Raw genomic sequence first — 13,092 nt, 5'->3', positions numbered from 1 at the left:
TGGTTTGAATCCAGGGAGCAGAGTGAGCTCCCACTATTAGCCCCAGCTTCTGCCAACCTAGCAGTTCGAAAACATCCAAATGTGAGTAGATCAATAGGTACCTCTTCTGCGGGAAGGTAACAGCACTCCATGCAGTCATGCTGGCCACATGACCTTGGAGGTGTCTATGGACAATGCCGGCTCTTTGGCTTAGACATGGAGATAAGCACCAACTCCCAGAGTCGGACATGACTAGACTTAATGTCAGGGGAAAAGCTTTACCTTTTCTTTAATGGAGAGTTCTCAGATCCAGCAACTTGTGGTCACAAGACTCTCAAATTAATAGTGTGTTTGGAGATTATGTCTTTTCTTTTGCCTGCCCTGCTGAGATTTATTCCAAGTCACAAGTGTTTCAGTTTGGGATCTGCCTCCTTGTTTTATCTCTTCAGAGTCACCATTTTGACAACACCTCATTGTTCACGGCATTAAATGAACATAATCCTTCTTTCTGTTGGTGAAAAACAAAGTGACAAGATGTAGGACGCCAAATACTATTTGCGTAAGCATAGAGATAGCAGAGCGGTCTTATCCCTCTGTGGGCGATATGCTTTCACTGCTTTGGAATCAAGCCTTCCTGTTTGGATTTGGAGGGGAAAGGATGGTGGGTTTAAAGTCCAACTTACTGGAGAAGCATCTAGATGGGGGAAAAGATGATCTGAAGGCTCAACCTGGGACCTTTGATATGCAAAGTCACTGCATTAGAAATATTGCTTTCTGGGCAGAAAAATGCTTCTTTCTGTGCAACACAACCCCATAATATCTAAATTCTGCACAAAACTGAAAGGCACAGTTTTCAAATATTAGGAATAGAACGGCTATCAATGAGAACAAAACAAGCATAGAATTGCACCTCTATGTAATAATAATAATAATAATAATAATAATAATAATAATAATAATAATAATAGCAGCCCCGGTGATGAAGTGTGTTAAAAGCACTGAGCTGCTGAACTTGCAGACCAAAAGGTCCCAGGTTCAAATCCCAGGAGCAGAATGAGCGCCTGCTGTTAGCTCCAGCTCCTGCCAACCTAGCAGTTCGAAAACATGCAAATGTGAGTAGATCAATAGGTACGGCTCCTGTGGGAAGGTAACAGCGCTCCATGCAGTCATGCCGGCCACATGACCTTGGAGGTGTCTATGAACAACTCCGGCTCTTTGGCTTAGAAATGGAGATGAGCACCAACCCCCAGAGTCAGTCACGACTGGACTTAACGTCAGGGGAAACCTTTATCTTTACTATGTGAAGTATCTTACATTTCTCCTTGTTGGGATTCACTTTGTTAGTTTTGGCCATTCAGCTCTCTAATCTGTGAAGCTCATTTTGGATCCTGATCCTGTCTCCTGGAGTATTTGCTCTCTCCCTAATTTGTTGTCATCTGCAAACTTGATCTGCCCACCCTCTAAACCTTCCTCCAAGTCATTAATAAAGATGCTGAACAGCACTGGGCCCAGGATCTAACCGTATGGCACCCCACTTCTGTCTTGCATCAGGTTGCAAAAAGAGCCATGCAACGGCTCTTCTGTGGTTATTTTGGTTTCAGAAAGATGCCAAGAAAAATGATTTCCTCTCCTCAGAGCATTGTGGCATATGTTTTTGTCCCTTGTCCCGAAGGCAAGGCCTCTCCCTCCCCGCTGCCCTTTGCTGATGGAAAACTCTGTCCATCGGAGGCCAAGCGAGAGGCAGGAGCGGCATTGGGAGCTTTCCTTACAAGGCGCTTGGCAAAGGCTCAGCTGGCAAAAGGGAGCCTTCCTCTGTGCCTCATTCATTCAAGGGACCTGCAATGACGCAGCGGGGGGGGGGGGGGGGAAGCGCCCAAGAGACACCGAAAACTCCTTCATTTGCTTTGCTGTCTCCTTCCCTGCTGCAACATTTTGGGAGACTGAGCGGAAGGAGGACAAGACTGGGACATGGGGTTCTAAAGGTTTTTAAAGGCATTGCAAAAAACATTCCTGCTGCCTTCCTCTCTCAGGCCATTCTAGTCCTCGCTTCAACGCTGATTTAAAGGTGAGTAGATATCTTATGTGATCTCTTTCCCGTTGGCAAAACTTTGACAAATTGGATCAAAATCTAAAAGTTATGGTGCTTTCTTTCCCATGTTGCTGGACCAGGAATCAGATTTCAATCCAACCCCAAACTTTAAAGGTGTTATCCAAGGTGCCAAACCTTGGCAAACGGAGCTGGTTCAGCACCTTGGAGAGCTCTGTTAAAGTTCAGGCTAAAACCTTGCCAAAGCTGCTTTGTACTTCAAGAGTAAAAACCTAACATGGCCTTCCTTTTTTATATAAAATTAGCTTGGGTACCTGGTGATGCTCGGGTTATTTGAAAAAGGCCTTGTTTGTTTTGGGATGTTAGGCCATTTCAGTTTGATCAAATGTTATGCCATTTCTTAGGGGGAGATCAGTCTTTGCTTTTGTTTATTATGAATGATCCCATTAGAAAATGCATAAGGATATGGGTGAACTACAATCACTCAAAATCTTGGGTCATCCCTCCTAATACTCCCCCAGTATTCTCAGTTGGCCATGTTGGGTCTGTGTGCCAAATGTGCTCCAGATCTGTCATCTGCTTGGTTCAATATTCTCTGGATAAAGGTGAACTACAATTCCCAAATTCCCAGGGCAATCACCCCAAAACTGCGCCAGTATTCACAGTTGGCCATGCTGGGTCTGTGTGCCAAGTTTGGTCCAGATCCATCATTGATGGGGTTCAGAGGACTTTACGGAATACTCCCAGAGTTAAAAGTCAATCACTCCCAAAGTCCACCAGTATTCCCTCTTGGCCATGAATTTGGGTGCCAAGTTTGGTCCAGATCCGTCATTAGAGGGGTTCAGAGTTCTCTGAATACAGGTGAACTATAACTCCAGGATGTCAAGGTCAATCATGTTGGGTCTGTGTGCCAAGTGAGTTCCAGGTGTATCGTTGGTGGGGTTCAGAGTGATCTTAGATTGCAGGCAATCTATACATCCCAGTCCCTACACCTCCTAGAAATCATGGTGAATTCTCTCCAACCCTCTCCAGTATGTTCATTTGCTGATCAAGTCCTCTGTTTGCTGTGTGCCATAGAAAAGGGTAGGGAAAGGTTAAGAGAGAGGCAATGGGCAGGGTCATGCAAATGGAGAGAGAAAGGAACGCTGGGATGTGCCCGCTATAACCTGCAATGTCATGGGAGGGAGTGACCTCAGCACTTGGAACTATAGCCTGTTTGTGGAGGCCAGAGGCTGTTTATGTGAGCAGACACCCGTGCCACATACACACATACAGATTTTCACTTTTATTATGTGGATATAGATAGATATAGATATAGATATAAACTCTTTGGCACAGGAACTGGTCCGTGTGCCCCACTGACTTGGAGAAAGGGAAAATCTTGATGCACACAAGAGTCCAAAAGTAGGTGCAGAAATGCGACAGAATCTATGGTTCCCAATTATTTGAATCTGAAAGCAAAAGGGAGTTTTTGGAGAGGTGAAGAAGGTGGCCAAAGACCCAATGGTTGTGGTTTCTGGGCTCTTTCTCATTGATTTTGTCTCTTTGTTGTCTCTATTCTGGTTCTCAGGAAGCATTGCCAGCCTATGGGGAATGGGGACTAACCAGATAGAGATTGATTGATTTGATTGATTCAAGAGTATTGATTTTGTCGGTTTAGAGTGTTACTGGAGATGTGCAGAATCCTGTCTCCAACTGGGATGCAACTCTGTGGCCAAATGTATATAAAATATAAATCAAAAAGCAGATTATCCATCTATTTATCTATGTGTCTTGAGTCAGGTTCTTGGTTTATCCATACAAAATGATAGACTCTATTTTAGAGGAAGAAACCGATAAAAAGCATTCCTTGCCTAAGATAACCCTATACAATCCATGGGGCCACTTTATGTCAAAAGGACACGTAAACGCACATAAACACAAGGAAGCTTTAGCCAAATACCTGTGTAGGACTCAAAAACCCTAAATGCATTAGATCCCTTCTGAACTTGGAAGCTAAACAGGGTCAGCCCTGGTTAGTACCTGGATGGGAGACCATCATTGACCCTGAAATTCATCATTTTGCCATAAGGCATTGATGTCAACTGGCTGTAACTTTGCTATGTGGATTCAGCCATTGAAAACCCCAAGACAAGCAAACAGTGAATGGTGAACGTGTTCACATTGATTTATGTTTACCAGTGTGTTTATATTCACTTAGTGTGAAGATGTCCTCCATGTTCGGCAAATCTCGGCCGGCTCCATGTGTTCATGACCGCCATCTCTCCAGCCTGGTCCCAGAATGCAATGTGGCCATCTTAGGATGCCGAGGGTCGGGAAAATCAGGTCAGGAGATGTGCATTTGTGTATGTCTGCATGCATGTTTCTATGGGGTGCCTATGGGACTTTGGAGACGGTTTGCAGAGATATACCTGTAGCTTCCAACCATCCCTGTTTTCAGCCCTGAGGACATTACATTTCTCCCACTTTTCCAGCTGTTTTAGAAATGTCCTCGGTGCATCTATACTGCAGAATAACTGCAGTTTGACACCACTTCAACAGCCACAACTCAATGCTATGGAATCCTGGGAGCTGTAGTTATCTAAAAAATATCTTATTATGGGGAAATTAATAATAAAGTCATATAATGTTAATGGTTTATCACTCCACAATGAAGGGCGAGAGTAACGAAAGTGGTTAAAGACAATAAGGTTGACATCTTATGCTTTCAGGAAAGTCATAAGAGGAAGGATAATACCCCCATTATTCGATGATAGGATGTGGGAACATATATTTGAAACAAGAGGTACAAATAATGCATGGGGTGTGGTGAATTTGAATTAGAAATATGATAAACCTCCAAATAGTAAATGTAAGAAGGGACACAGAGGGAAGATGGGAAAAAGTGAGGAGTAAAAAAGATAAGAGAATAAGAGAAATAGAAATTATGCAGGACAGACATAAAAAATGAGGGAGCTGTAGTTTTACAAGGTCTTTTGCTAAACTGCACATCCAAGGATTCCACAGCATTGAGCCATGACAGATAAAGTGGTGTCAAACTGCATTCATTCTAGAGTGTAGGGGGACTTTTAGTAAAACTACATCTCCCAAGATCCTATAGCATTAGCTTAGCCTTAAGTTTAATGTCTTGTCCTTGCATAAGGTTTCACCAAGAGTAACTGATCCATGCTCTTTACGCTTTCTTTCTTGCAGCGCTCACAGTGAAGTTTCTAACCAAGAGGTTTATAAGCGAATATGATCCCAACCTAGGTAACGTTTCATTGCTTTGTTCAACCTTTTCCTTCTGAGTTCCTTCTTATTGAAAACAGTTTGAGATGACGTGGGTCAAATCTCTCCCAACATCTGGCAGACCACTCTGTCTCGTTTATCCAGATGCAGACGTCACAGCTGATTTTAACTAGGGTTGGGTTTTGTTGTTCTGGGAGAGTCTTTCCTAACAGGAGTGTGTCGCATGAAAAATGCTCCCCACAAACAATAGCTATTTGGAAGGAAGACAGAGTCAAAGCCTTCCCAACAGATAGCCATCCAGCCTCAGTTCAAAAGCTCCAGAGAACGAGACTCCACTGGTCTCCCAGGAAGTCTGTACTTAACTAGAGTGGGAAGGGATCCCCAAAGAGCATCTAGTCCAGCCACCATAAGCTAGACAAGAATGCACTGTCAAAGCCCTCCCAACAGATGGCCATACAGCCTTCATTTAAAAACATCCAGAAAGATTTAATTACTACAGAAGTGGAGTGCTGGTGATTATTATTATTATTATTATTATTATTATTATTATTATTATTATTATTATTATTGTATGATACAGCAAATAAGATAGATATGCTGGATTTCATATCACAAAATCACAAGTCAAACACTTCCCAAGTGTCTAGGACTGTGTGATGTATTTTCAGATGATGCGCGCATATCCCAGTAGGGAGGCCTTTTGCAGTTGGCAGATCATAATTTTGTCAATGTCTATTGTTTCCAAATGCTGGCTGAGATCTTTTGGCACGGCACCCAGTGTGCCCATCACCACCGGGACCACCTGCACTGGTTTCTGCCAGAGTTGTCGTCGTCGTCGTCGTCTTCTTCTTCTTCTTCTTATTATTATTATTATTATTATTATTATTATTATTATTTCTCCCCAAGAGGACTCAAAGCAGTTTCCAACATGAACAAAACATTCAATTGCCAGTAGAAAACCATACAAGATAGACATCAGAAAACAAAACATACAGTCCTGCTAAAATCATAAAAATTAAAATCCAGCTTTCTTCTATTCCATCAGATGGGTCCAAAGTACCAATGGCCAAAATTCCAGAGTGTTGTTCAAGTGTTTAAATTATAACTCTTATAATTTGCAGGAGCCCCCGGTTGTGCACGGGGTTTAACCACTGAGCTGCTGAACTTGCTGACCGAAAGGTCAGTGGTTCGAATCCGGGGAGCGGGGTGAGCTCCCGCTCTTAGCCCCAGCTTCTGCCAACTTAGCAGTTCCAAAACACGCAAATGTGAGTAGATCAATAAGTACCACTGTGGCAGGAAGACACTCCATGCAGCCATGCTGGCCACATGACAATGCTGGCTCTTCGGCTTAGAAATGGAGATGAGCACCACCCCCTAAAGATGGACCCGACTAGACTTAATGTCAGGGGGAAACTTTTACTGTTACCTATAATTTGCACAAGTTGCAGTCATTACCACTAAAACAGATTAAGTTTCTAATTAAGAAAACAACATTTGTTGATAATGATTTGTGATGAACCCCGTGGAGAGGCTGTAGAGGAAACAACACAAGAATCAACTGTAGGACATAAGAGGTGTTAAGGAAAAACATCCACACTTTTTTATACAGTAAAGTGTCAGCTCACCACAGCCGCTCCTGAATGAACACACGAGACTCTTTGTGGTATCACCAGGAACTTTTACTGTAGGAAACATGAACATCAGAAAAGCCAAGAATGGGAGGCTCCGGCCAACCCTCCTTTATATACCCTCCCCCTCATTTGAACAGTCTCTTCCCGCTCAGTAAAACCCCGCGCAAATTCCCCGCCAAGTCCATCAGCCGTTTCTCCTCCGAGTCCTGGGACGCAGGTGTCTTATCAATGTCAGTGACCCTGAAACTCAGAGCCACATCCAGGCTCTAGTAGCAGGGTTCTGACATGGCGTCCTCCTCCCCTTCGTCCTGGAAGGAAAAGATTAAACACAACTATTGTTCTCCGCTGTCCAGAGTTCCTTTATACTTTTTTAACAGGCTGCAATGGAATACCGGGTGTACCTTTCCTAGGTCCTTTGGTAGCCTCAGCTCATAGGTCACTTCGTTTATTCTTTTTGCTACCCTGAATGGTCCTATATAGCGTGGAGCCAATTTCTTGGATGGGAACCCCAATTTCAGGTTTTTTGTGCTCAGCCAAACCAGATCTCCTTCGCCCAATTTGTCCCCCTCTCGGCGCCTACGATCCGCAAAGAGCTTGTACTTCTTTTGTGTTTCCCGCAATGCCTCTACCACGGTTTGCCACCCTTGCTTGATTTTGGCCGGCCATTCCTCGTCGGTCTGGCCCTCCCCTTCCTTCCACTCTGGTAGCCTGGGGAAAGGTGCCACCTCCTGTCCGTATACTATTTCGAATGGGGCACGACCTGTGGCCGAATGTACGGCCCCGTTAAAAGCCATCTCAGCAAACGGAAGAAGGTCCGCCCAATCATCCTGTCTATAATTGGTGTACATCCTTAAGAATTGGCACAGTGTCTGTTGGGTACGTTCGACCCCCCCGTTGGTCGCGGGATGAAAGGCCGAGCTCAGGTTCCTTTCTGCTCCTAACAGCTGTAAGAATTTTCCCCAAAATTTTGCAGTAAATTGGACTCCCCGGTCACTAATTATCTTGTCGGGACACCCATGTAGGCGATATACATGCTTCACATACAAATCAGCAAGTTTTTCAGCTGAAGGAAGTTTTGGCAGAGCCACAAAGTGTGCCTGTTTTGAGAATAGGTCCAATATTGTCCAAATGTATCTGTGGCCTCTGCTGGGGGGTAGTTCGCCTACAAAATCCATGGCTACGCATTCCCATGGCCTCATGGGCTCCACCACCTTCTGCAATAGCCCCTGGGGCTTCCCCGGTGGTGTTTTTCCCTCTGCACATAATTCACACTGCGTGACGTACCCCCTGGCGTCTTTCCTCATTCCGGGCCACCAGCATTGTTTGGCCAACAGTTTAATAGTCCTGGTGGGGCCTAGATGACCCGCACCCTTGTTATCATGGTACTTCCTTAACATTTCTCGTCTTAAACATTCAGGAATATACAATTTCTTATTTACAAACACCAAATCCCCACACAATTCTCCCTTTTCTTTGTTTGTTTGTAACCATTTGTCCATTCCATACGCTCGCTTCAACTCTTCCTCCCATATTTCTCCTCCCCCCGTGGAAATGGCAGTACGTTTGTTTTCTTTGGCCGCTTGTGCTCGAGTTAGTACTGCCAGGCCCCATTGCTTATCAAGAAAAATACTCCCTTCAGATTCCTGAATTCCTCCCCCGTGCTGAGGCATTCGAGAGAGAGCGTCAGCGAGTATATTATGTTTCCCCTGGAAGAATCTGAGTTTGAAATCAAAACGGCTGAAATATTGGGCCCATCTAATTTGCTTCGCTGATAGTTTACGAGGGGATCTTAGATACTGTAAATTTCTATGGTCAGTCCACACCTCAAACGGTGTTCCACTTCCTTCCAGGAAGTGTCTCCAGCACTCTAGTGCTTTTAGAATCGCTAAGGCTTCTCTCTCCCAAATCGGCCAGTTTTTTTCTGTATCGCTAAACTTTTTTGACAGATAGCCACATGGCTTCAGGTTCCCCCCCTCGTCTTTCTGTAGCAGAACTGCCCCATATGCCCGGTCTGACGCATCGCAATGTAATACAAAGGCTTTCGACATATCAGGGTGCTGTAGGACAGGCTCCTCCGTAAAACGCTTTTTAAGGGCTTCGAAAGCTTCCTGGCATTCTATTGTCCAGGTCAGTTTGGCCCCTGGGGCCTTCACTTTGGCTGTTTCTCCCCTGCCTTTAGTCTTTAACAAATCCGTTAATGGCAAAGTGAGGCGCGCAAAGTCCTTGATAAATGTTCTATAGAAGTTTGCGAACCCTAGGAAGGATTGCAGCTGCTTCCGTGTTTTGGGGGCTTCCCACCCCCTCACGTCTTCTACCTTCGCAGGGTCCATCGCCACTCCCTGGGATGAAATCCTATACCCCAGAAAGTCTATCTGGTCTTTATTGAACTCGCACTTGGCAAGCTTCGCATACAGTTTTGCTTCTCTCAACTTTTGCAGGACTTCCCTGACTAGTTCTATATGTTGCTCCTTAGTCCGAGATACTAACAATATGTCATCTAAAAAAACAAAGACTCCCTTGTACAACAATGGATGCAACACTTCGTTGATTAATTGCATGAACGCGGCGCCTCCGCCGCACAAACCGAAAGGGAGCACACGATAATTGAATAATCCGAATGCACAGGAAAAGGCCGTCTTCCACCTGTCCTCTGGTTTAATCTGCAATTTATGGTACGCTTCAATTAAGTCCAATTTAGTGAATATCTGTCCCTCCGATAACTGGGCGATCAAGTCCTTCACTAAAGGTAGGGGGTATTTATTTCCAGAACTAATTGCATTCAGGCCCCTGTAGTCAATGCAGAGCCTCAGCGTTTGGTCCTTTTTGCGCCTGAATAACACAGGCGCCCCTAGAGGGGAATTTGAGGGCTCTATGAAACCCCTCGCTAGGTTTTTATCAATGTATTTTCTCAGTTCCTCCTTTTCCCTAGCCGACATTGGGTATATTTTTGCCTTAGGAAGCTCTGCTCCTGGGACTAGCTCTATCTTCACTTCAACTCTCCGCTTCGGCGGGAAACTGTCTGCTTCCTTCTCATCAAATACGTCCACAAAATCCCGATACTCTGGGGGTAATTTATCTGCCAGTTCTGCTATCCTGATAGAGTCTTCCTCCCCCCTTTTCCCCGGCTCCCTTTCCACTTCCTGGCTCCCTCCTTCCAACTTCATCCTGAAAATCATGCTCTTATCCTCCCAGTTGATTTGCGGGTTGGCCTGCCCCAGCCATGGCATGCCTAGTATAACATTATAGCTGGCTATTTGTGATATCACAAATGACACCTTTCCTTCCCAACTCCCTATCTTACACTTTACATCTTCGGCACTGTACTTAGCTAATGATCCCGATGCTGTGGATCCGTCCAACTGCGAGAAAGCTATTGGGGATTCTAGGTTCGTTCTTTCGCATCCCAATCCCTCGGCTAATTCAGGGGAGATGATGTTCCTGGAACATCCACAATCCACAAATGCTTTGCAGGTTGCTTGTTTGCTGCCACTTTCCAGCTGAATGGGGACCACTATCATGGCTTTGTCCTGACTTACCAACCCCCCCGAGTGGTGCCTCATCGGTGGTTCTTCCTCGGCGCGTTTCCCTGCCACGGCTCTTGGTTTGGGCGGGCCTCCGCCTTCCCCTTTTCTCTGCCAGCACTCGGCAGCCCTGTGGCCCAAACGGCCGCACACGAAGCAGCCCCTCCTGCTGGTGCTCACGTTCCCTGTCGGCTCCGTTCTCCTCCCGGCTGGGGTTGATCCCTCCTTCCGGCTCCCCTCTTTCATCTGCGGCCGCTGCTGTAGCCCTCCTCGGTGCCTCCTCGCCTGGGCCAGCGATGTCTCGATGCGCCCCGCCAGCTGAATCCATCCGCGCAGTGTGTCAGGCTCATCACGATGCACCGCCCAGGAGAGGATCTCCCGCCTGAGACCCTCTTTGAAGAGTTCTATCTTTGTCACTGCAGACCATTCCGGCACCTTTTCAGCGAGGCATTGGAACTCCTCCGCATACTCAGATACCGACCTCTGCCCCTGGGAGACGGTCTTCAACTCCTCCCTCGCCCGGATCTGCTCCAGTGGATCTCGGAAACGGGTCTCCAGGGCCCCCATAAAGCGTCGGAGTGACCCCAGACATGGGTCGCGCCGCGCATGTAGTTGAACGTACCAGCTGGCCGCTCCCCTCTTCAACACTGCACCAATGGCCCGTACCCGGCTGGATTCCGTTCTAAAAGTGTGGGCATTGTCCTCCATATAGCCCCTCACCGTGGTCAGGAAAAAATCCAGTTCAGAGGACTCTCCCCCAAACTCGATCCTTAGTTCCTCTCGTCTCGGTAGGGGTCCCTGTGGTGGCAATCCCCAATCCTCCGCCCGTCGCAAGCCCCCTTGCGGGCCAGTGGGCCCCGCTGCTGCTTCCCTTTGTCCTGTGCCACGCCCGGCATTCGCCAGGGGCACCAGGGTCTCAGTTGGGAGCGTAGCCGGGATTCTCGGAGGCTTTTCCCCTTCGTCGTCACTCTCCTCCACCCGCGTCAGGCTCGTTTGGATCTTGGGCCGGGCACCGGGCTCCTTTCGCATTTCCCTTCCCTTCGGTGCTGGGAGGTCTGCAAAGCCCTGGCTGCTTCCCATGCTCACGTCCCACATTGAGCTAGCCCTGAGTTCCCTTCCTCGCTCCGGCTCCGCCAAAACCGCCAGGCGCTCCATCGCCCTCGACATCACTGCCAGGGTGGTCTCCATCGCCGACATCCTCTCCTCCAGAAACACCATCTTTTGCGGGCCTGGGGAAGGTGAACCTTCCTCTCCTCCGGTGCTATCTCCCCGCACCACTCCGCGCCTCTGGGTTACCCCATTTGGCTGGGCATAAGCGGTGGATGACGCCAGGGCCGCCAGCTGGTGGAACTCAGCGTCCGTCTCGGGAGTGGCCCTTTCCGACCTTCCTCCTCCGGCGCCCAAGAGCTCTTCATCCTCCACTTGCATGTTACACCTCACCGCTACAGCGGGATGGTGTCCGAATTCTTGGCTTAGTGTCAGCTCACCACAGCCGCTCCTGAATGAACACACGAGACTCTTTGTGGTATCACCAGGAACTTTTACTGTAGGAAACATGAACATCAGAAAAGCCAAGAATGGGAGGCTCCGGCCAACCCTCCTTTATATACCCTCCCCCTCATTTGAACAGTCTCTTCCCGCTCAGTAAAACCCCGCGCAAATTCCCCGCCAAGTCCATCAGCCGTTTCTCCTCCGAGTCCTGGGACGCAGGTGTCTTATCAATGTCAGTGACCCTGAAACTCAGAGCCACATCCAGGCTCTAGTAGCAGGGTTCTGACAGTAAAGGTTATAAGACACTTATATTTTATATATTATATGCATAATATATATTTGATTTTGATTTAACCTTCATTTTGCTAGTAAACCGAATGCCTGTGTTGCGAAAGGATGCATGACTAAAAAGCATGTCACCAACATGGAAAGTTTGAAAAGCTCTGCCTTAGCTTGGAAAGGTTCAAAATGAGGTGCATAGAGACACATTTCCAAGGCAGTGCTCTTTCCCTGAGATTCCTCCAATTGGGACAGGGCCTGATATAGAAAAAAGAAGTCACATTTTGGGTATATAACGGGGAGATGAGCTGCAGTAAGAAGAAAAAGCAGGCCTGGTTAGTTGGTGAAGAATGGGATGTCTGCAACCGCCATGCCAGCCTCCTGGGGAAAGGAGAGAACTTGGCCGGAAATGTCCCCGAGTATTTTTAAGTTATTGGCATTTCTGCATTGCAGTGTTGTTTTTCCAGTGTTTCAAAAACAAAGTGCCTGATTTAGAGCTCATACCAAGAGAAGCAGAGATGGAAAAACATGATAGTATTGAAAGGCGGGGAGGCAGAATTCCTCCAAAGTTTTCATTTCTAAGTCTGCCTTTTAAACCCTGCACGGAGTGTGTGATGTGGGTGACGAAAGCCATGTTAAAGGAAGCAAAGAGCCCTGATTTAGATTAAACTGCCAAACCATAAGCCAGTTTGCCTGGTCTTACTTTGCCCTTCATTTCCCCCCTTCTGTGTTCCCGATTTCATCTGGATTTGCTTGTTCTTGGGAAACAAATGTTTGCCGTAACATCCAAACAAGGGAAAATCAAAATCTGGAACCGCATCCGAGGGCTTCTACTTTGTCTCTCCAGTATGCAATGGCAAGCTATGGGAATTTATCAAACAGAACAGGAAGTGAGTGAAACATTTGTGAGCTGGAC

General features: G+C 46.7%; 2 protein-coding genes across 2 annotated transcripts in view; one reads left to right on the top strand and one right to left on the bottom strand.

Annotated features, from left to right (window-relative positions):
- Positions 1–1,834: 1,834 nt before the first annotated feature.
- rasl12 (RAS like family 12) overlaps positions 1,835–13,092 on the top strand; it is a 28,628-nt gene continuing 17,370 nt past the window's right edge. Inside the window, exons 1-3 of the mRNA XM_016996946.2 lie at positions 1,835–2,044; positions 4,227–4,351; positions 5,219–5,275. Coding sequence (XP_016852435.2) covers positions 4,234–4,351; positions 5,219–5,275 — 175 coding nt within the window. The 5' untranslated portion in view covers positions 1,835–2,044; positions 4,227–4,233. The remainder of the gene's footprint in view (positions 2,045–4,226; positions 4,352–5,218; positions 5,276–13,092) is intronic.
- On the bottom strand, positions 6,912–12,190 carry LOC134293971 (uncharacterized). The gene is made up of 2 exons (XM_062963353.1): positions 10,422–12,190; positions 6,912–7,193 (listed from the first exon to the last, which is right to left on the bottom strand). Exons 1-2 carry the CDS (start codon positions 11,967–11,969, stop codon positions 7,152–7,154), a joined length of 1,590 nt encoding a protein of 529 aa, XP_062819423.1. The 5' UTR covers positions 11,970–12,190; the 3' UTR covers positions 6,912–7,151.

This window comes from Anolis carolinensis, unplaced genomic scaffold (genome assembly GCF_035594765.1).
Source record: "Anolis carolinensis isolate JA03-04 unplaced genomic scaffold, rAnoCar3.1.pri scaffold_11, whole genome shotgun sequence".
Taxonomy (NCBI): Eukaryota; Metazoa; Chordata; class Lepidosauria; order Squamata; family Dactyloidae; genus Anolis; species Anolis carolinensis.
Note: the sequence above shows the minus strand (reverse complement) of the source record. Positions and strands in the feature narration are given on the sequence as shown.